The sequence below is a fragment of the Plectropomus leopardus genome, chromosome 10 (genome assembly GCF_008729295.1).
Source record: "Plectropomus leopardus isolate mb chromosome 10, YSFRI_Pleo_2.0, whole genome shotgun sequence".
NCBI lineage: Eukaryota > Metazoa > Chordata > Actinopteri > Perciformes > Serranidae > Plectropomus > Plectropomus leopardus.
In genome coordinates this window covers 7,669,762-7,692,903 of record NC_056472.1, presented here as the reverse complement: position 1 = coordinate 7,692,903, position 23,142 = coordinate 7,669,762, and the positions used below count along the sequence as shown (strand labels likewise).

General features: G+C 38.4%; 2 protein-coding genes across 2 annotated transcripts; one reads left to right on the top strand and one right to left on the bottom strand.

Moving 5' to 3' along the window:
• Positions 1-87: 87 nt before the first annotated feature.
• On the bottom strand, positions 88-8,105 carry parp9 (poly(ADP-ribose) polymerase family member 9). The gene is made up of 8 exons (XM_042495096.1): positions 8,024-8,105; positions 4,536-5,408; positions 3,595-3,825; positions 3,101-3,316; positions 2,349-2,409; positions 1,533-2,011; positions 1,137-1,299; positions 88-957 (listed from the first exon to the last, which is right to left on the bottom strand). Exons 2-8 carry the CDS (start codon positions 5,391-5,393, stop codon positions 671-673), a joined length of 2,295 nt encoding a protein of 764 aa, XP_042351030.1. The 5' UTR covers positions 5,394-5,408; positions 8,024-8,105; the 3' UTR covers positions 88-670.
• Positions 8,106-8,290: 185 nt separating this feature from the next.
• parp14rs1 (poly(ADP-ribose) polymerase family member 14-related sequence 1) lies at positions 8,291-21,780 on the top strand. The gene is made up of 17 exons (XM_042495095.1): positions 8,291-8,468; positions 8,599-8,699; positions 9,314-9,344; positions 11,659-11,946; positions 12,933-13,157; positions 13,249-15,494; positions 15,774-16,004; positions 16,255-16,473; positions 17,182-17,260; positions 17,571-17,726; positions 17,944-18,006; positions 18,224-18,400; positions 18,568-18,786; positions 18,877-19,491; positions 19,628-19,764; positions 19,854-20,028; positions 20,918-21,780. Exons 1-17 carry the CDS (start codon positions 8,291-8,293, stop codon positions 21,199-21,201), a joined length of 5,424 nt encoding a protein of 1,807 aa, XP_042351029.1. The 3' UTR covers positions 21,202-21,780.
• Positions 21,781-23,142: the final 1,362 nt, after the last annotated feature.

Below are 23,142 nucleotides of genomic sequence, written 5' to 3'. Positions count from 1 at the left end.
CTCTGAACTAGTGGTGTGACTTATAATTAGGTGCCAAACAAAACTGTCTAGCTTTGTCAAGAAAAAAGAATACAATAGAACACAAACTTTTTTTAAAACTATTTAATTTTAATACCAGCGTCAGACATTTTTAACCAGCTGCACCCATGTGCTTCATATCCATTTTTAACACATTGTTATCTGTTGGACAATCAGTGTCATGAACATTTTTTAGTTAAATTACATTGTATTTTGTAGCCAAATCATTTCACTTTTTAAACGAAGTGTAATCAATGTGATGTTATTTTCACTGACACACTATGTTCCTCTAATGACAACTGCATATGTGGTATCATTGTTGCTATAAGACAGACAACAAATAATTATGCTGCTATGTTGAACGTATATTAATCACCCGAAAAGAAACAAACATAATGAAAAAATCATTGACTCAAAACTAATGACATCTTTCTCAAGCTGAATATGATCTCATACTGTCACAATGCTCTCCATAATATGGTACAAAGGAGTAATGCAAACAGACATTTCTTTCTAAAAACTGAGTAAACCTCAGCTTGTTTTAGAAGAATATAACTTCTCATATTCCCGTTTCCTCTACCCACTGCAAGTATTCTTATATTTGTTCAACAAAAGACAATAAATTCAGAGGAAACAGTGAAGAAACAACTCTTCAGGAGCGCTTACAGGTGATAATGTAAGTGGGCAGAGCTTGTGAACCACTAAATATCACAGAGATATCACCAGACCCTCCGCTCACACTGTCATACATAATCTGTGGATCTGTCCCCACAAGAGGTGGCATAATGAGACCTGGTTTACCAGGGACAGAGTTTCCTGTCAGCACCTCTGCCTGCACAAAGTACAGGTACTCCTCCTTTCGCCCCCTCTGCTGCTTCCACACTTCCATGGCTGTTGACAACTTGGCAGCAAAGTAGATGCCTTCTCCATATTCTGGCTCTGTATACAGAGGAAGATACAAAAGAAAAATTGTGTTATTTTTATATATATATTTTATCATCATTTTTCTTGATTTCTCTGATCACTTTCAAGGGTCTTGAATGGCAGCATCAGAACACCATTTACCAGACATAAGGAATTTGCATTATCGAATGCTTTTCGTAGAAGTACTATCGTACCATCAGGTGGTGCGATCTCTGCATGGAATCCGATGTGGCTAACCATCTCACAGAACTGTGCAGGGATGCGTTGAAGCATCTCCCGAGGACGCTTGGAGTAGCTCAGCTGATTTTTCTTGAGGTCAAAGATAACCTTCAGTGTTTCGTTCTCCACTTTGTCCACCTGAAAATAAAGTATTTCACGGGTTAAGCACTGAGCCAAAATAAGAAACTTGCTGTATCCAAAACAAATTAGTATAAAGACACTATTCCATTTGAATTACTAATATGTCTACTTTGAAACTGTATCTGTATCATCATCGCTTCAAATACATGAAACCACTGCTAAATCAACCAAACGACAAAGCTTTAGAATTTAGCACAACATCAAGCGTGTTTCATTTACACATACTGTACCTTCACTATCCAAAGCCCATGCTTTTCAAAGCCAGAACATATGACTTTGAACTCTTGGCTTGACTTTTTAACTGTCTGTCTGTCAAAGGACAGATTGTTGGTCAACACAGCAGAAAGCATGGCACACTCTTCCTCTGTGACAAACTCCCTCTGGATGGTGCAGAGCATGGCCTCCACCTGCAACACAGCAACTACAACATCTTCAACTGTATCCCCTGTTACAATGATGCCTGCATGACCTTTCTCGAAGACCTCCTCGATGGAAACGCCGTTTTTCATCAGACGGGACAGCTGCAGATATTCCTTCTCGCCAAAGTGCAGGATGAAGTTGTTGTAGATAACGACTTTGTCAAAGAACTTGAAGAGAAGAACATGGAGCCATTGTTCAGCCTCGCGTACTGTTTCATTAGAGGGGCTCTTCAGGATGATCTGTGGAGTGGAAGCTCTGCTGCCATGGGAGTCCTCTCTGTGCTCAAATGCTGGTGAAGACAACATCATTGCTTTCACTGCTGCAATTTGGAATCAATATTATTTTTCATCATTTCAGCAACAGTACAGGTAAACATGCACTCCTAATATGCATAACATTAGCTGCCCTATATTAGTTTTAGTGGTGTCTGTGGCAACCTCTGCAATTATGACAAACCATATGCAGACATGGATTTTACTAGAACAAAGTTAATGTAGCCATTTCTTAAAAAAGCAACTAGTGTTCTGCACTGCAGTGCGTCAGATAATATGCTTTCCATGTCTAATGTACTTGCATCAGAGGTCATCTTTGTGTACGTGAAATGATAAACTGAAATATTGTGTTACCATGGGTAAAGCTGGAATGAGAAGCTCTTTTCTGGAGATGTCCCATTTGTTCCTCAAATGCCTAAAAAAAGAGATGGTTATTACTACAACTCTAATTCCCTAAACAGGTGTTAAGATGTTTGAAACAAAAATGCAATGATTTGCGAATCTTTTTTGATCTATTCTCAATTGAACACAATACAGAGACAAGACATTTAATGTTTGGGTTTTTTTTGTAAATATACACTTATTCTGAATTTAATTACTTCAACATGTTACAAAAAAGTTGGGATGGGTGCAATAAAGACTGTGAAAGTTGAAAAGTTGTTACAAAAACACCTGGAAAATTCATCAGGCTTTATTAACATTTAACACTGCACCCCAGCTTTTTTGTATGTGTGGTGGTATATTTTTTTTTATGAGACCCATTCATGCAGCATAAATTGCATTTCCTAGAGTCATTAAGTTAGAGAGCAATGGCAACTGAACTTGCGTGACTAGACAAACCTAGTTAACAGTTCTCTGCAGGCGTAGGGAGGTCTCACACAACAAATATAAGATTATAGCTACTTCATACATAGTGTCATCTTTCAAATTAATCTTTTACTAATTGGCAACATTTGTATCCCTCTGTCCCTCTATTTTGTTGTTATTCATAGCTATTGAAGTTGTCTTTCTACTAAAAGTACTATCAAGTAACTTTCCACTGTGGACAAACATGGCCAATATGACAATGTTATTCTGATTTCATGACAGATTCTTTGCAATACCACCTTGAATGTGTCGTTGTCATAAGGAAATATGACAAAATAAACTTCCATCTTCCTCTGAAACTTTCCAGCAAAGTTGGCCACTGCATCTGACATGATTAAGGCAGCTTCTTTTTTATCGAACCCGAGGGCTCCGGTGCCGATGGCAGGAAAAGCAATTGATGTGTAGCGCTCTGTGCCTGCCAACCTCAAGCAATCCAATACTGATTCGAAAAGAACCTGTAATCAATGAATACGTGGACAGCCAAAGAGACAAATTCAAGCTCTTACAACAGTAGAACAGGTTGTACAGTAATTTTTATTATCATTATTAACAGTGTGCATTTTAGGTTTTCAGTTCTGCTTTGAGCTGTATTTAAAGCTACTAAGAATATGTGCTCTCTTGATATTACCATGAATACAAGTTTAAAACTGATAACAGTTTTGCATATATCAGACTATGAACCTAATATCCCTTTTACTTCAGACCCTCAGAAACATTGAAAGTCATACTGTACCCTCTTCGCTGCTGTCTGCTGCACTGGGTCCTTCCCCTTTTCAATGCAAAAAGTATGAAACACCTTTTTACATTGCAGCCTGTAGGGATCTGTGGGGGTGACGTGTCCGGTCTGAGGAGCAGCATTAAGTTCGTGCTGCATTCCACGACCAGCTCTCTGCAGTAAAGCGTTGGAGATTTGGCCAACGCTCAAGTCTCGCTGTAGTGATGCAGTATTCACGATGACATCTGTCTAAGAGAAAACATAGTTGGTACATGAGATGGGAAACATGCAGTTTGTGACAAGTACTACATACATACCATAACTTTTATTTTTCCTTAAATAGCAGAGAAGTTTAAATAAATAAGAGGCAGATACTTTTGGTCTTTACTAACTGTGGGCATCACCAGTAGCCTCATCATCACAGTACTTCAGTCAGAATACAATATTATTGTGACATTGTGTTAATATTCAATTTATTGCTTTTTCAATTACAAATGAAATGAAAACTTTGTCAACATGTTTTATCTATTAAGATAAAAGTTTCCTGTCTGTTCATCTCACTTCATTTACTTTAACTGCAGCAAAAAATGTATTTAATAGACTGAAAAAGCATTTTTCTTATTCTAGTAAGCTATAAAAACTTTTATTTATATTTGCAATATTAATAGTTTATATAGCAAAAAATACAAACTTGGTGTCCATGTAGCAATATGATAATGGCGTGTGAAAATATCACAATACTATACTGTATGGAGTTTTTCCCCACCCCAAGTATTTACAAGTCAATTCAACCATTGACCAGGCTAAGTGCATATGTGTAGAAAATGAGTACTTAGATCTGTATTACTTTTAATATTACTGAAAATATGAAAAATACATACAACTTTTTTTTTATACAAGGGGACATCCACATTAAATGTAATAATATGAAATCATGGAGAAACATTACAGATTCTTACCTGCTGTTCTTCAATTTTACCCCTCACCAGTGTCAGATGGGTGTTTCCAAGTTGGACAGAAAGTGTTGAGGTTTTGGTGTCCCCTCTGTGTTTGCTGGTTGCTAATATCTGACGGCAGGCTCTCTCCATTTCTTTGACTGTAGGCTCATCATGGTTCACAAGGTGGATTTCTTTAGGTAGATGTCCTGGAGAGTGAAAGCTTTCATAGTAGTGTTTCACAGTTTTCACGATGGTGGTTGCACATTCTGGCAGGGGGTAGTGGAACAAACCAGAGCTGATAGCAGGAATGGCAACAGACTGCAGCTTGTGTTCTTTAACTCTGTTGAGAATGTTCTTGATGGCACTCTCCAACTGTGGTTCAGCCTTTAAAAGATCAGACTTAGAGGCAAATGTGTTGAGCTGCGGGCCCACAGCATGAATTATCTTCATGCATGGAAGTAATCCAGCATCCATGACAACTGCATCTCCTGTTCTCAAGCTACCGTGCTTCTTGATGTAGTCTTCACTGTCCTTTTGGATTTGTGACCCGCCCGCTTTGGACAGAGCTTGAGCCAGACCACCACCATGCTTAAGATGGTCATTAGCAGCATTCACAACAGCATCCACTGTGAAATTGGTGAGATCAGCCTTCCACACAGATACCTGAACACCTGAGGGCAGCTTCACGGTTAACCTTTTCTCAGGGACAACAGTTGGCCCCATCTGCTGTGCACCGTTTGAATCTCCGTCAAAATACACACCATCGATGGAGGCCACACATCCAAATTTGCTCTGAACGACATCACACAGAGCAGATCCACATCGTCTCACAATGTTGAGTGAGGTCCCATGAAGTGGAAGGTCTAATTTACAGGCCATGGTTCCCAATGAGAGCTATGGAAAAATATTGTGTTAGTAAATTCTACAATAACATCAGTGTTTGGTTAATATAGTTGATACAGTTTTAGATCACCTCAAACATCATGCAAGTATCTAATGACTTTTAAAGTAAATCAAGACAAGAAGCACAAATGAATGACTGATCATGCCTGGTAATATGTAAGAAATATGACAGAAGGGAAACGATCAACTGGTAACTGCAGCTGAGCCACGAGATGGAAATGGGATTATCAATCCAACTGTAAAAATACAGACCTTATTTGATAAGTCTTTTCAAATGACTGTGAGTTTTCGTTTAATACAACGGCAGTTATTCACCACACCATTGGTCTTTCGATGGGATGACATCATTTCATTCATAAAAAGGATTCCCTCTACACTAAATCTGTGGCTTAGTATACTTCAAAAAGAGAACATTTCTTTTAAATTGCTGCAGCTTTCTCTGCAGAGCTTTGCACAAGTTAAAAATCTCATCTCGGATGTTGACCTCAGCTTCCAGAGCTGCATAAATAGTGTTTAGAAGAAGAAGAATAGAGGAAAACTAACCATGTGCCACTTGTGCATTAGTCACTACACCGGCTTAAAGTAAATTTTAGAATTAATTTTAAATGTATTACTTGATTTAAAGAATTCACATGATTGGGCACCATAATATCTCTGACATGCATGTGAACTCTGAGCCAACTCTTCCCCTGAGGTCGTCTGAACAGGTCACCTGATTATTTCCCTAGTCTCCATGAATACAACTCAAAGTGCCATTAGCTTTTATGCTTTTTAATGCTTTTATGACATTAGGCGTGTCCCAACAGTATCATCTTTTAAGGTTAAGTTGCGCATTACAGTGTGGTCCAGTTAGACTATACTTTATCTTACTTTATATTATTTCTTTTATTGGTTTTAACTCTGGTATGATTTTAGTGGTTTATTGGTTTTTCTCTTAATTTATCTTATTTTGTAGGTTTTACTTGTATGTTATTATTATTGGTGTACTTATTTTATTTCCTCTATTTTATTTTAATTGAATATATGCATCCTTTAATGGCCTACTTTTAGCATTAAAACTTATTCTAGTTTTAACTTTTGTTTTTTGAAACGTGACTCATATGTTTTTGTATCTTTAATTGGTTTATTCTTCATCTTAATTGTGATTTTTTATGAGGTTTTATTCTTAGTTTAGATGGATTTGATTTGCTTTTATGTGTTTAAAGTTACTGGCTTTATTTTGTGCATGTAACTCACACTTTGTGCAGTTCACTGTGCTTCCTCCTGGAATGAAATGTACTATATAATTAAAGCTTTGCTTGCTTGCTATACTTACTGGTATGGAATCAGAGCCTCATCTGAGACTATCAGTAGAGGCAGATGTTTGAGATATTGCCCCAGCACCAGGAGCAAATCCACTTTTGGCACTCTTAACAGATCTTAGAAATGCTACCATGCATTGGAAAACATCCAAAGCTTATAAGAGCAGTTTTCCTTTAATTCCAGTAGAGGGAGACAGAGACAGTCTCCTAAGTACAAGGTTGTTCCACTCACCTGTCTCAAAAAGACAGGCGCTGAATGTGTTCCCATCCCATAATACCACATAAAGTACAGACTATGTGCTAATATGCTTAGTATGCTGCTTGGCAGTACAAAGCAGCGGTGGATTGTAACTATGTACATTTACTAAAGTACTTAAGTACAAACTGAAAGTACTTTTACTTATCTAGAATATTTTGATCTCATGATTCTCTCTGCTTCTAATCCACTACACTTAAGAGGGAAATACTGTACATTTTACTCCACTACAAATAATCACATTACAAATTAAGATTTTTTGCACACAAACCATAAAAATATACAAGTGCTACAAAATTACTTATTTTGTTGTTTTTTAAAAAAAAAAATCTAATGAGGCATTCATTGCTTTCCCTTTATTTTTAATATAACGACATTAAAAATGTACTTATATACTGTTACTTACAGTATTTTTGGTGTGTAGTATTAGCACTTCCAATTCAGTAAATGATCTGAACACTGCCTCCACTCTTGCAACAATGTCATTATGTTTGACCTTATTAAGTAAAAAAAAAAAATAGAAAATTTACAAAGAGAAACCAAAACATTAGATTAGAAATATAATAGGCCTTGTTTCCTGAGGGGTTCTGGCGGGTGTTTCAGGTGAGTTGCTCCTTTTGTGCATTGAACTGCACATTTAAAAATCATCTGCGTTTTCGTGCATAAGCATACAGTATATCATAGCTTCATTTTGACAGCTTTTGTATGCACACCGCGTTATTCGAAACGTTGCCTAATTGTGATTTGTAAACAATGGAGAAAGCACGTCGACACTCTATGCATCCGTTTAACTGTTTATACGTTTATTTCGACTTGTCTAAATATATATATGGATTAATTAAACCGCCACTTTTTTTTTAAATCTTTCTTGTTATGACAAGGGTTGTCAGCGCGAGCGAGCTGACGCACGGTGTTAATAGCTTTGTGCTAGTTTTTAGTTCATAAAAGTATACAACTGACATGTATTTCGACGAATATATTAATGTCAGCCGATGTAAAAGACTTAAACAGCACTGTGTTGAGATGGAGTTATCAAACTATTCACTTACCGCTCTGGAAAGTCCCGTAGAAAGGCAGAAAGTGAAACTGTGGGATAAGGCGAGGTTCTCTCCAAACTGCGTCTCGGGAAATTTGGTGCTTTATATTTCTTTAAGATGACCAATGAAAACCTGTGTCCTCTTGTCTTTAACTGCAGTCCATCCTGCGTCAATAGGCTACTTTTAGGCTTCACTCGACAACAAACGTCGAAATCAACTCACCCATTTCTTCAGAAACAAAACTGAAAGTAAAGCAGAGCAGAGGGTGCTGAGCCAGCGATGATGGCGGACGCATATTTGTATGCTCTGCTCGTCGAGCTCGAAGAAAACAACGTACCCAGACTTAAAAACAAATTGGTGAAATACTTTCAAAGTAAGAAATCTAACGGTGGCGACTGTGAGGTTGAATATGAAAACGGCAGCAGGACGGCGGTGCTACGCTTCCGCAGAGAGGAGGGTAAGTTTGACCTGAAAAACTAGACCGTAGCTGACGTAACTTTTTCAGTACAAAACAAAAAAGTTAGCCCGTTGTTATCAGTTGAACTCTGTACTAAGGGTCGTTGAATTTTTTATTTTCTTTCTCACAGACCAACAAAATGTGTTGTGCAAAGAATCGCATCAGATCAGTTTGGATAAAGGCTTGTTGAAGATGACAGTGCGCTTACCTACAGATGAGACAACAACACGGGTAAGTGGGTACAAACAGTACAAATTATATTTCTTTAAGACCACCTGAGTATGTTGTTATAGTGTCATTTATCACATGCAAGTGTTACAGCCATTTATGATCATGGAGCATGTGAAACCTGCCATTACTCAACTCCTTTATTCTGCATTCACTTCCTGTTATAACCTCAAGTGCAATGAAATAACAATGATATTCAATTGTTCCTCATCTTTGGCTTATAGAAACTCCCTCTCAGAGTCTTATGGTTGTACTGTTCTCATCAGAGTGACATAAGCTGTAAAAGAGAATAGAAAGCTAACTGTGCAGCTTCCATCTCACTGGTAGTCATGTGAGTAATCATAAAACAAAGGCTGTGCTGCATGCTGATATTTACATCCTTCTCAGTGACTGCTGTTTGGATATAACCAGAAGTAAAAAAAAAAAAAAAAAAACAGCAACAAAAAAACAGGGAAACATTATTATGTAAGGGAGTTATTTCTTGACACAAACACTGATAATTTGCTTGACTGGATTTCTTTTCAAACCAGCAGTCATGTGGGGCATTGTGCCATGTGAAACTTGTTACACCAGAAGTCATTAATAAAAAGTATTGTACAAATATTTTTCCTATACAGGAAGCTCCATCTGATGAACTCAACAACAAATGTAAGTACTCATTTAAACACACACACACACACACACACACATATACACACACACACATATATAAATATATATACTTCTCTATAACAATAATTTTTGTTAGATGACATGAAATGTCAGCAATTCATTTTATTTTCAGTATGTGATGTTAGACAGAATCACACACATGCACAAATCTGATGTAGTAAAGGGAATTTATGGTAGCTAAAAATACAGATCCATTTTGACCCAAAGATGAACTGATTACATTTTGGTGGTCAAAGGTCAAGGTCACTGCGACTTTGTTGGTCTCATTCTTGTGAACGCGAACCCAAAACATCTTTAGGGAGCTTTTCAAATTTGGCACATATGTCCACCTTGAGTCAAGGATAAACTGATTAAATTTTGGTGATCAAAGGTGAAGGTCAATGTGACTTAGCATCCATCCCATGCTTGTGGATGCAATATTGCAAGAACACGTTGAGGGAGTTTCCTTAAGTTTGCGCAAACGTCCGCTTGGACCGAAGAATGAACTGATTAGAATTTGGTGGTCACAAGTCACTGTAACTTCACAAAACATGTCTTTGACCATACCTCAAGAATTCATACATTTATTCTGACAAAATTTCACACAAATTTCTAATGGAAAGAAATGGTAGGGTGATGACATTAGATATCCAAAAGTCAAAGGTCAGGTTTCACAGACATGGATGTGAACTCTAAGTGCAACTTGACTGGTGAGTGGATGCATACAACCTCAAGGGATAATTATAGTTAGTTTATGCTAACTAGAATTACTAAAAATAAGTTAATTAGGTGCATGTTTGTGCATGTAGTTAGCAAAAAGTTGTTTGAATTATTGATCTCAATTTTCTTAAATAAATATATCTAGATATAACAAGCACTATCCAAACACTTTCATGTGATCAGTATAACTTGGCAGCCAACAATTCAGACTAAATAGAGGTGAAAACAGAAAGGCTTTCCTTTAACTCAGAAAGAAATGTGTTCCTGATTACTAGTCTGTAAGATAAAAAAAATGTTCAGTTTTAAGTGTTCAAAGGTTACATCATGTTACTGCATATGTTGGCCAGATGGCCATTGAAAGCAGAAACGATGCGGCGGGGTGGTTGTCATTACAGCAGTTCCCTAAATCAGGAACCTTGTAAATCTGATACAAAGCTTGAGTAATTTGTTGGCCTCATGCTCTGTGGTCAGATATTATTTGCCCTCTCAGGTCAGCCAAACCAGAACTTAGTATTTTTCGAGTAAGATTTTTTTCTGTAAATTTATGTTAGTAAGTAATGAAACAAGCACACTAAAACCTAACTGTAACATTGTTTAACATATACTTTATAAATTTCCTTTTAAATAATGTGAAAAAAATGCTGGAAAAACTTCTTTTTTGGGTAATCAACTTCCAAAATGTTTTTGAATATGTACAATACACTAAATCACTTCACTGATGGCCTTAGTTTTGACAAACTCAACATTCTGCTTCACTCTCACTCTGGACTTTGAACCGGTCCAGTTTGGCTCCAGTTTAGGACAGCTGACGGCTAAACCAGCCTCCCACACGAGTACATTACATCAGCAGAAATTTAAGTTTCAATTTCGGTTCTCTCCACCTAATTCTCCATTTGTGCTCTTTCTTTTTCTCTCTCTCTGTCTCCTTTTTTCCTCTCCCCTTTTGCTTGATTTGGGTAGTTGATGAAATGCAATGAAAACATCAATGACATGGAAATAAATTAGCACAGCCCAGGAGCGTCTGACTTGTTTTAAGTCACAGATGAGCTATCTAAAATGGCTGCTAATTAAACCACTCCCCTCCCTCCCTCCAGGCAGGGTGCTGACAGCTCATAGTAGTAAATAGGCCATAAAAACATGCAAAAACACATGTTCTTTGCTTTAGGAAATGTGATAACTTTACAGTCTTGTTTAGGACAGGCTACACATCTTATCAATGATACATAGATAACAGTATGTAATACAAACACTGAAATGCAGGATTATCATTAGGTTGGCACAGGTATGCTGTAAATCCACTGTCACTGTGCTTCAAAATGCCACAAGACAGATGCAGAAAAGGCTGCAAAATGATTCTTGCACTAACCCAAGCATCACTTCAGTATTAAAAGAAAATATATGAAAAACTTGATTTACTTTTAGGTGTTGGGAAATATTTGGGTGGCCACCACAATAAATTGTGTGTTTGGGTAACACTTGAAATAAACATCCCACAAACAGGAGCTCCTCTCATGGTTGGCTGTTATTTACAGTTGAAGTATCTCAAAGAAATGTGTGATCAGTCACTTAATTTTTTATTTTTCATTAACAGTGGATGTTGCTGTAAACATCAAGACATCGAGCCCAGATGAACGCATGCCTGCAGTCGATGTTCAGACAGAGGCGAGAGGAGGTAGAGATGATGAGGCGGCTGGAGAAGAGCTGTGCTGCACTTCGGCAGTTTTAGGAAACATTCCAGAGACGTTAAACCAAGAGTTTTTGGAGATGCTGGTGGAGAACGTTTTAAAGAATCCTGACTCTCCAGCTGCCACCCAGAGCTTCACTTTGGAAGTCATTCCTGACATCTCCTCTGCTGTGGTGACTTTCCAGAGTGGAAAAGGTACTCATTTACTCTGTGTGCATGTGTGTCCAAAATGTTGAGTTTATCCCAAGGTTTTTTCTTGAACAAACAATTTTGGATGCCACTTTATATTCTCCAGCATACCTCTGTTGTTTTTCGGAATTTAGAAATAATGCGCACCTGCTGATGCTGCAAAAATATTTATTCATGAGAAAACATATTTATTACATGCCATACATTAATAGACAACAGATGGCACCAGCTAACACGAACACTGCATAACACTCAGCAGAATTACATCAACAAATTGCTTCTAGTACTTCCAGTCTAGTGAGAAATTACTTGATTCTTGCAATTTTACTGACAACTAATGAACAGCACAGATAAAAAAAACACAGAGGTGTCCTTATTCTGAATACTGGTAGACAATATAATGTTGCTGTTTACCAACGTATGTCTCAGATGTATGTGAAACAATATACACTTACAGAAAGCAATGCACTGGCAATAAAACCTGGCAAATCACTGTACTTCTTTTTAAAATAATACTGAAAATTAAAAGTGCCTTTAGTGACTTTTCTTGTTAATAAAGTCCTGATTCAATTTAGGGCTTTCACCAAGTTGCAGCCTAAAAATTTGATGAATATATTTCTGCCTTTGTTGTCATATTGTTATGTCCCTTAAGCACATTACTGCCACTGGCTGTTGGTCAGTGGATTACTGTGAAAGTCTAAGCATCAGCATATTGTCAGCTGCTGGTATGAGTGCATGCATGCAAGCTAGTGTCCTTGCATGTGCTTTAGATGCAAACGCAATGTGTACTAATTGTGTGTGTGTGTGGAAACTAAACCTTTTCCATTAATTAATTTAGCTTATTTGCTATTTTGTTTCCCAAACAACTCATCCTATTGAATGTCTTCTAAAAGGCTAATGTGTTTTTTCTAAGAGGGCATAAAGAGCTTTTTATTGTTTGTGTTATTTTATGAAAGTGTCATTGCCTAACTTCCTTTCACACTATCTTACAGAAAACACTGATTTCGTGACAAGATGCCCCCAAAACAGGACGTTCACGAAGAAAGGACTATCAGTAAGGCCTCTCGGCGTCACAGAGCTTGTTCTAATCGAAGACATACAAAATTTTAGTGAGGACGTCCTCAGCCTTTATTTAGAAAATGCAGGTTGGGAAGTGGAGCATGTTGCGCTTATTGAAGAAGAACAGTCTGCCATCATCACCTTCAAAGACCATAAAGGTAGTGCATTTAGAGTACCCGTTAAATATTACTTTGTCAAGAATTCATATAAAGGTGGCAACCTCTGATTATGCAATTGTTCTTTCCATAGCCGTTCAGAAAATCATTAAGAAAAAGCATCACATCAAGCATGAAGAGATCAAAGTTTATCCTTACTATAAATCTTTGGGAACAGCCCTCTTCGGCAAGGACAAACCCCCACTAAAACTCCCTGCTGCTGTCTCTGAACCCATTGACTATGCTGTCTGGAAATACTTAAATGACAATCAGTCAGAAGCAGAGGCCATTCAAAGTCAGCTGGCAAAAGATTTCTGCAACGTGAACCTCAACCAGCCAACTGTGTGCCTGAGCCCTGTATCTTCACTACTACAGCAAAAGGATGCCAAAGTCATCATCAAAGAGTGGAGAGACACTGTAAAGTCAGCCTTTGCACAAGCTCTGTCAAAATTCAAATCCCTGAAGCTTCAGCCAGAGCCAGAGGTATGGGAAGAATCTGAGGTGAAGATCGAGCAGACGCTACTGAATGAAGATGTGGTTGTTGTGCCTGATAAAGCCAATGGTTTCTTATTAGTGGGTGGCCTGGTGGCTGATGTCAATAGACTAGAGCAGACTCTTTGTGAAGTCGTAAGCAAGATTGCCAAAAGGGTGCAGAGGGAGAAATTTAGCGTGACCCAAGAGATCAAATTGTCACCATCAATTTTCCACATCCTGTGTCAAAATGGTCTTCAGGACAAGCTGCTACATGTCTACCCAGACCTCAAAATGTCATATAGAAAAGACAGTCCAGATTTGATCGTTACTGGCTTGAGGGATGAGATTTTGACAGCAAGCAAAGTCATATATGATGCAATGTTTGCATTAAAACGACAGAATTTAGAATTAGATAACTATGTTCTTGACTTGTTGAAGGATGAACAACAAGAGGAGCTTACAGATGCTCTCCTCATATCCCAAGGGATAAATGCAGCTTTTGAGATCAATGCATACAGGTTGCAACTCCTTGCTGTTTCTGACAGAGATCTGAATGATGCTGAGGAGCATCTGCGGGGTCTGCTAATATCTCAATACATTGATGTTGAAGACAGTAATGTCCTGGACAAGCCAGAGTGGCAGGACCTGGTCACTGAATTAGAGAATGCCGACAATGAGTCATGCAGAAGAATTGGAATCCAGACCACTAATCAACAAGTCGTGGTGTCTGGCCACAAGGACAGTGTCACAAGGGTTAGCAGTGAAATTGCTGACTTCTTAATGCAGAATGCTCAAGTTGAAGAGACAGTTGTGGTCAAGGCTAATGTCATAGTTGAATACATTAAAAAACTTGACACATATTGGTTGGAGCAAGTGGAAGACAAAGTGAAGGTGTCTTATAAAAAGGAGGCTGTCTGTCTTAGTGGCTCTAGAGTTGATGTCACAGAGGGCAAGACCTTGGTTGAAAAACTGGTCTCTTCTTTGGTCTTTGAAGGTTTAAAGGTCTCCTTGCCTAGTGTGAAGAAGTTCTTCCAGGATAAAGAAGCTATGTATGTTTCCTCACTGTTGAATGAAACTGGCTGCCTGGTGCAGCTGGTTAATGAGACGAGCGGTGGACAGGACGACTTGGCCCGAGGGCAAGTATCAAAGCATGTATATCAGCTTCATACAGCTGATGGAGTGGAAATAGCTGTTCTCAAGGCAGATATGTGCAGCTACCCAGTCCATGCAGTTATCAATGCTTCTAATACAGTCTTAAAACATAGTGGTGGTCTTTCAGGGGCACTTCTTAAGGCTGCTGGCCCTCAGTTGCAGGATGAATGTGACAGACTAATTAATGCGAAAGGACATCTCAGGCCTGGAGAATGTGTCATAACTGGTGCAGGGGGACAGCTTTACTGCAAAAACATCATCCATGCAGTGGGACCCAAGTTTGACCCTGCTCATCCCCAGAGGTCTGTGGCGCTGTTAAAAAATGCCGTCAAAGGAAGCTTGCAACTTGCTGAAGAACACAGCTGCGCCTCTGTGGCTCTGCCCGCCATCAGCAAAAACCTTGGTTTTTCTCTCCAGTTATGTGCAGACACCATTATCAAAGCAGTGAAGGAGCACTGTGATGAGTATGATGACATCAACCTGAAGAAGATCCATTTGGTGAACAATGACGACAGCACTGTTCAGGCTATGGAAGCAGCTGTCAGACGAGAGTTTGGGAATCATGGTAGTAGTCTTAATCAACCAAATCTCCCTACGCAAACCACCAAGTCTGACACTGTGAAACATGTTGGATCTGCTGACTGCTTGGTTGAAGTGCAGACCTCAGAGGGCTTGGGCGTCACTCTCATGAAAGGACATATAGAGAATGCCACGGTAATTTAAATTTCTTATCATCCTTTACTTTTTTAGTTTAAGATTGAAACATTCCTAAATAGGGACGACACATTGCTAGAGTATGTAGCATATACTACTGACCCTGTCCTCTATCTTTATAGTATCACCATGCATTTAATGTGGTCCTGTAGATCTTGACTGATCCTTTTCTGACTGATATTTAAGACACTGACATTTGTTTGCTCTATGATTTAAAATATTAAGATGTTGTGGAATGAAGGACATGTGACTGATAAAATTATGCTAATACATTCCTAGACGGAGGTGACCGTTAATACTGCATCTGAAGATCTCAACCTGAACAGAGGGGCAGTTTCAAATGCCATCTTGGGTGCGGCCGGACCCGATCTTCAGCAGTTGGTAACTGCAAATAAGGCTCATGGAAATGTTGGTGAGGTCATTGTTACTGAGGGCTGCAACCTGATAAGCAAACAAGTCTTTCATGCAGTTGCACCTCATTGGGACAAAGGACAAGGCACAGCTGAAAAGGTAAAAGTGTACCATTATGTATATCATGGGTTAAATGATGTCTCTGAACTGAATATGGTGAAAAGTCTTTGATCTAAGGAAGACCTACACATTTTTTTCTTTTATTGTCTGAATGTAAAACATTATTTTACTAATATGTGTAACACAAGACATATTGCTTTCAGCTACTGTCTGCTCTGTTTGAGGTCCCAGGTCATATCTTAAACATTTTGTGCCCAGATATTAATATCATTTATGCTTTGCCTTCCAGACCTTGAGTGGCATTTTCAAGGATTGCTTGGACAAGGCAGAAGACAGTGGTCTGACCTCAATATCCTTCCCTGCCATCGGCACAGGAAACCTGGGTTTCCCAAAAGACCTTGCAGCCTCATTGATTTTGGACGAAATCTTAGCATTTAGCAAGAGACAACCTAAGCACTTGAAGAAGGTTGTGATCATCCTTTACTCAGGAGATGCATCAACTATCAAGGTAAGGACAGAAAACATGCTTCGTAGTATTTTCAAGCCCCTTGTGCTAAAGTAAAAATTTAACAGTGAGATGAACTTAAAGGTGTACTATGCAGAATTTTCCCCAAAACAATATATAAAGTATTTTGAATATTGTTAACCAACAGTAGGATTTCTTCATAGTATACCTTTAAAATTATAATCTTTAAGATTATGGCCCTGGTTGATTTGGTGAAATCTGTTGTTACTGGTGGGAACAGCAACTTCTGTTCATTATAATGCTACAAATACTTCAAGCCCCAGAAATCTGGAGGCAGCAAACACTGAACAGCCACTTTGACAAAAACAGAACATTAAACTGTGAGTCTGTGAATAATGACATAAAAGAAACAGTAACACTGTATTACATGCATGCATCTTTTCCTGTGAATCCTGGATGGGAATGGCAGACCCTGCCACTAATCATGAAAATGACTATGTAAAGAGTTGCAAAGAAAAAAGCCAACCATAAATAGTTATGATTTGATTTTATTTTATTTTATGAAAATCTTGTAATTGTAATTTTAATGACATATCAGTATTATTAACCAGTTATAGCTCTCCACTATAGCACAGTTAACAAGTTATAGCTCTCCACTATAGCACAGTTTACAAGAGGCAATCAGCTGAGTGTGTGACTTCTGTATGTTGTAACTGTTTTGTTAACAAGTATCTGTGATTCTGTCTCCAGGTCTTTGGTGATGAATTCATGAAGAAATTCCCAAATGCCTCAGGTGGTACGATGCCCATGAGTTCTCCACAAAGTCAAGGTGGGCAACCTTGTTGCAACATTTTAATATGCAATGAAAAAATATAATGTGTAATGAGAAATGTGTAAGCACTACAATAACAGTTTTCTGAACACTGGAGTGCTCCACTCCATATTATGTAGTGAAGCACTCAAAAAGTGTACTTATACACCTAAAAAAAACAACCCCAAAAAATTCACAAGGATTTATTTAAAAAATAAGCAGTCAAATCTTAGCATTGCAAAGCCTAATCTGAAAAAAAACTGTATTGTTTTACTCACTTTAACTTAATGGGCTTTTGCACCACTCTTAATTATTTGTTTTCGTTTAGTGTCTCAAGGCCCCTTCTCTAAAGTTGTCTCGGGCTCAGGAATGCATGAGACCAAAATGGGAGGTGTGGTTATACAGGTGGTCACAGGAGACATAACCAAGGAGACCACTGATGTCATCGTCAACTCCTCCAATGAGTCATTTTCTCTTAAGTCAGGTAAATGAACTGGAGTGTTTCAAAAATGCAAAATATGTATAATTTTTTTTCTACATTTAATGTAAATATTTAGGCAATATATTTGACATGTGAAACCCATGCTCAATCATGTTGATAATCTTGAATGCCACGTGTAATCATATCTTTCAATTTATTCATATATGTATTTCATATCTATTTAAAAAATGATTTTTGTTTTCATATTTCCCTCCTCTAGGAGTATCGAAGGCCATTCTTGATGCAGCTGGTCAGGCTGTTGAAGCAGAGTGCCAAAAACTCGGTAAGGAAACATTTACACAAAGAGTTAACACACTATAACAATTCTCATGCTTTGTATTTTAATTTGGATAAAGAGTCAATGTTTATTCCAATTCTGTATTCATAACTGAAGATTGTTCCAAAATGAAGTATGGCCTAAATACACACACACACACACACACACAGACCCATTTTTGTCCAGGTTCAAAAGCATTCAAATCCACCGTGTACACTTTTAGGTGCCCAGGCCAACCCAGGCATGATACTAACCCAGCCAGGCAACCTCAAGTGTAAGAAGATCCTCCACCTGGTTGGACAGACGGACCCAATAAAAATCAAAAGGGTTGTGAAAGATGCACTTCAAATGTGTGAGAAAAACTCACACACATCTGTCTCATTTCCTGCCATTGGCACAGGTGAGATTTTTTGTGATTTCTTGATATTTATCTTCATGTAGTCGTGTTCAAAGCTCAGAAATTCTAGCATCCTTAGTATCTTCTTTCAGATTCTGCCTTTTTGGACTGCTGCACACCTGCGCACATTTTTCGCAAAAAGTCTGTAACTTAATGCTCTACCATTCTAGGTCAAGGCAATGTGCAGGCACAGCAGGTGGCGGACGCCATGTTGGATGCAGTGGTTGATGTGTTGACCCAAAACACTTCCAGCCCCTTGAAGACCATTCGGATAGTTATTTTTCAGCCACCCATGCTAAAAGATTTCTACAACAGCATGCACCAGAGAGAAGCCACTGATCCAAAAGATAAAACAGGCTTCTGGGGAAACATAGGCTCCAAAATTAAATGTAAGTACAGTGAAGACTACATTTTGGTGTTAATATTTTTTAATCCATAATCACAAAAGTTTATTCTAATGTGGATCTTTGTTCTTTCAGTATTATTTAATAGTGGAAGCCCTGAAAAGCCACAGAAAGATGGCGATTTTGTCATCGAGCCTCTGAAAGTTGACCCCTCTTCCTTCCACATCTGTGGCGAATCGCAGGCAAGAGTAGACGCAGCCAAGAAGTGGATCAACGACCTGTTATCTAAGGAACAAAACAGCATCTGCATTTCAGACAACACCATCCTTAGCTTCTCCGACACAGACCACCAGCGCATCGTTGACATCCAGAAGACCATGGGTGTCACAATAAGGACAGAGAGCAAGAAATCCCAGGTCTCAGTCACCATTGAGGGGCTCAGCAAGGATGTGCTCAAAGCCAGCCATGAGATCCATGAGCTGCTGAGGGCAGTGAGGGATGAGGAGGAGCAGAAGACAAAAGTGGAGCTGGCGAGCAAAGTGGTAGACTGGCAGTACCAGAAGCAGGGGCTTCAGTTTCAGAGCTTTGATTCAAAGGCCAACTTCAAGCTTGAGCAAGCATTGGAAAAGAAGCTACCGAATGTAAAAGTTACAGTTCAGGGTCAAGACTACACAGTCACTATGCCAAAGGGACCTGCTACTGATAGCCAGGGACACACCCTGCAGATAAAGCGCATCGACAGACTGAAAGGTATCATACTCCTCTGATAATTAGAAAACATGTTATTTGCCCTAACTCTCCTCCCGTGTCTTCGATAAGATCTATTTTTTCGGGAAGAAATTGTTGATACTGGAAATAATTAAAATAAACTTTATTATGCCTCTAGATCAAGACACACCTGAGCACTGGGATGCAATGCCAGCCAACACCTCATGCCAGGCGATCACCATTAAGGCTGGGACAGCAGAGCACACCGAAGTCCTGAAACTGTTCCAGAGCTCATGCCAACGGCCCGTTATTAAGGTAGACTGCATTTAACGTGCACTGTATGCAATGAATCGTGTTTTATCTGTCACGTGTCTTGTCAAAAATGCTCTTTTCTCTCCTCTTAGATCGAGAGGATCCAGAACCCTGTGTTGTGGAAAAGCTTACAGATCAAGAAGCATGACATGGAGGTGAGAAACAAGCATCAGAACAACGAGAAACGCCTCTTTCACGGTACCTGTCACACCACTGTGGCCTACATTAACGAACACGGCTTCAACAGGAGTTACGCAGGAAAGAATGGTGAGTTTTAGTTGAAAGTTTGGGACTTTGGGCCTCGTGCAGCAATATTCTGTTAAATTTCTGTTATATTTAGCTCTTGTTTTTCTAGTTGTTGTTCTTCCTACAATAAATTCTGCTTTTACCTCAGTTCCTTCATAGTATAGTATGTGAAAAAATCATCTGAAAAAGTAATTGTTATTGACGTTGAAAAAAGCCATAGTATAGCGTGTAGCAAACCCTAGGCCAAACTATGGTCAAGCGTACTGATGTGTTCCTTCAGCAACGTAAGAGCTGAAAGAACACAAAAAAGTAAAATCAGCTCTTATACACATGAAACATAACAATATACTATGTATACAAAAGCAAATTACACAAATATATACATTAATGAATTAGGCATATCTGTGTTAGCGATGATAACTTATTATCTGATGTACATCAGCAGCTTTTAGAATTAATGCTGTGACAGTGACACACTTAAGTTTACACTTAATTACCACAAGGTAAAATACATATCCAAAAACCAAGAAAACATTTTATACCACGCCATACCTTGTTTTCATTTCCGCCTGGTGCTTATTTTAATAAGAAACCATCAGAAACTTCCATGCAAACATTTCTCTGTTTCCCTCCATTTTCTCAGCTGTGCTGTAATGATCTGTTTCTGTTTCAAATTAATAGCTTACAGGAAGTCACTTTAGCATTAACTTTACCTTACTGAAAGAAATTCTTTACCTTTTGAGGGTCATTTACATAGCGTGTTGAAAAACGCCATAGTGTAGCATGTTGAAATATCATCTGAAAATGACACAGTTTTTGGCGTAGATAAAAGCAACCCTAACCCCTAATATATTAAAGGAAGTATCTCATGGATTAACTCAGTATCTGTCTGCTGCTGTTCCACTTTCAGCTGCTTGTTACGGCAATGGCACATACTTTGCTGTCAATGCCAGTTACTCTGCTCAAGACACCTACTCCAAGCCTAATCAAAATGGCGAGAAGTTCATGTACCTTTGTCGAGTGCTGACGGGGGATTTCACCACTGGACAACAAAACATGATCACACCACCGGCCAAGGGCCCCGTCTCCATTCAGAAGTACGACAGCGTTGTAGACAACCTGGCCAAACCCACCATGTACATTATCTTCCACGACAGCCAGGCTTGTCCTGAATATTTGATTACATTCAAGTGACAGCCATGAACTGAGACAGCAAAATAATTCCTTACATTTGTAAGTTGTTGTTTCAAATGCTGTTTGCCACGAATTGTCAGCTGATATTTTTTTTCTGAGGTATTTGGTTTAAATTGCCAATTATTGCCGTAATATAGTACGTACTTTCTTTACAAGAGTCAGAAGAGAAAGTATTAGAAGTCAGATCCATATAGTGCCTTGAAATATCTCTGCCATACTACAGAATAACTGTGCGAGATAAAATCAGAGAAGGAAAAGAAAATTAGAGGGTTGTCGAAACAAATTGTTGCCTATATGTTTTGCACTTGGTAATCACACTGAGCTTTGTACACTGTTTGCAGTTGGTGTGAGACTGATGGAAAGCACCTGCACTGTTACAGGCAATCATGGGATAATAAAAGATAATAAACACTTGCCTGTGTAGGAATGCATATATCAGGTTAACAATTACTTTAGGTTTTGAGGGGAAACCTGCAAAGGTAACTGCTGTTCCAGTTAACAAACATGTACCACAAAAGTTCATACTAGCACAATGTTTTGTTTTTTTTGTATAATAAAGTTAATTATTCCAGCTATGAACTTGTGTCCAGCATTTGTCTATAGGAGCAACATACATAGTAAAATGAATAGTCATTACATATCGATTTACAGTTCCTCTAATATGTTTTTGAAAGGCAGAATATGTCAAACCCATTGCTATTATTTTCTCACTACTTTTATACAATCAGTTGAATCACATACATGTTAAACAGCAATTTTCATACCATGATAAAAGGGAACCACAAAAATGTAGAATATACCCAAAAAAACCCACAAATCAATAAAAGAGACATCTTATCACCCCTCTTTACTAACACAGGACTTCCAACGTCCCCCATTGTTAATAATAATGGTTGCCATTTTCTCTTAAAACACTAAGCTTACCTGTCAAATGTATTTATTCCAAACCCTTAGGTTCTGATATCATTAACTCAGACACCGATGTTTGGTTCAGGGAAATAAGCTTCGCTTGTAATTCACACTTCTATAAACGTGTAATCTTGCTCTAAAATAAAGATCCAGGAGGTATAAGTAAAATAAAAACAAGGAAATATAGAAAGATTACAGTAAAGAAAAACACTCTTAGATTTCTATAATATGCAATGATTTCCTCGTGTAAAACCCGTCAAACTTTCAAGCCTTTACATTAAGATCAGCTTTCTTTTCAGATTTTAAAAATGTAATTTAATGTTTAACAGGTGATTAAAAATGCATTTACTTTTCATTAGAAAAACATTCATATGCTTGTTGTTAAGTGAGTTTTTATTACAGAGAGGCCAGGAAATCACAGACTTGTTATCACAGAGGTTTATGGAAATGAAGTTCTCTGCTGGACTGTCTGGCTCCATCTGCAGGTCTTACTGCATCTGTGCAGATACAGTCTCCCTGACCATTATCTCCTGTGTCCGAGATATAAGGGTTGACACTAGTCCTTCTGTATCACAGCAATGGAAGGCTACACTACTGCTGGTCACAAAAACATTTAAGGCAACAAAATTTTATTTAAAAGGTCCCATATTGTAAAAAGTCAGATTTCTTTAATATAAAGCAGGCATAGGTACACTATAAATACAGTGAAAGTATCAAAACGCTCAGTCCACAGAGGAGTGAACACAATCTGTAATTAGGATCTGTGTCTTTAAACGAGCCGTCTGGATTTTTGTGAATTTGTGATGTCACAAACTGTTTCAAACTCAAACATAATCATTCCAGATGGGTCCCTTTGCTTGCATTCATAATTCTAATGTGATGCTCAACACTAATATGACAGAAGTGCTGTTTGAAAAAAAATAAAAACAGTTCCAACGATGCTCCAACACGAAAAGTCCAGTTTTTTCCAGCGTGTGCTCCGGCATTCAGAGCGAGTATTCCTGAGCACACCTTTTGTATTTCCTGTTGGAA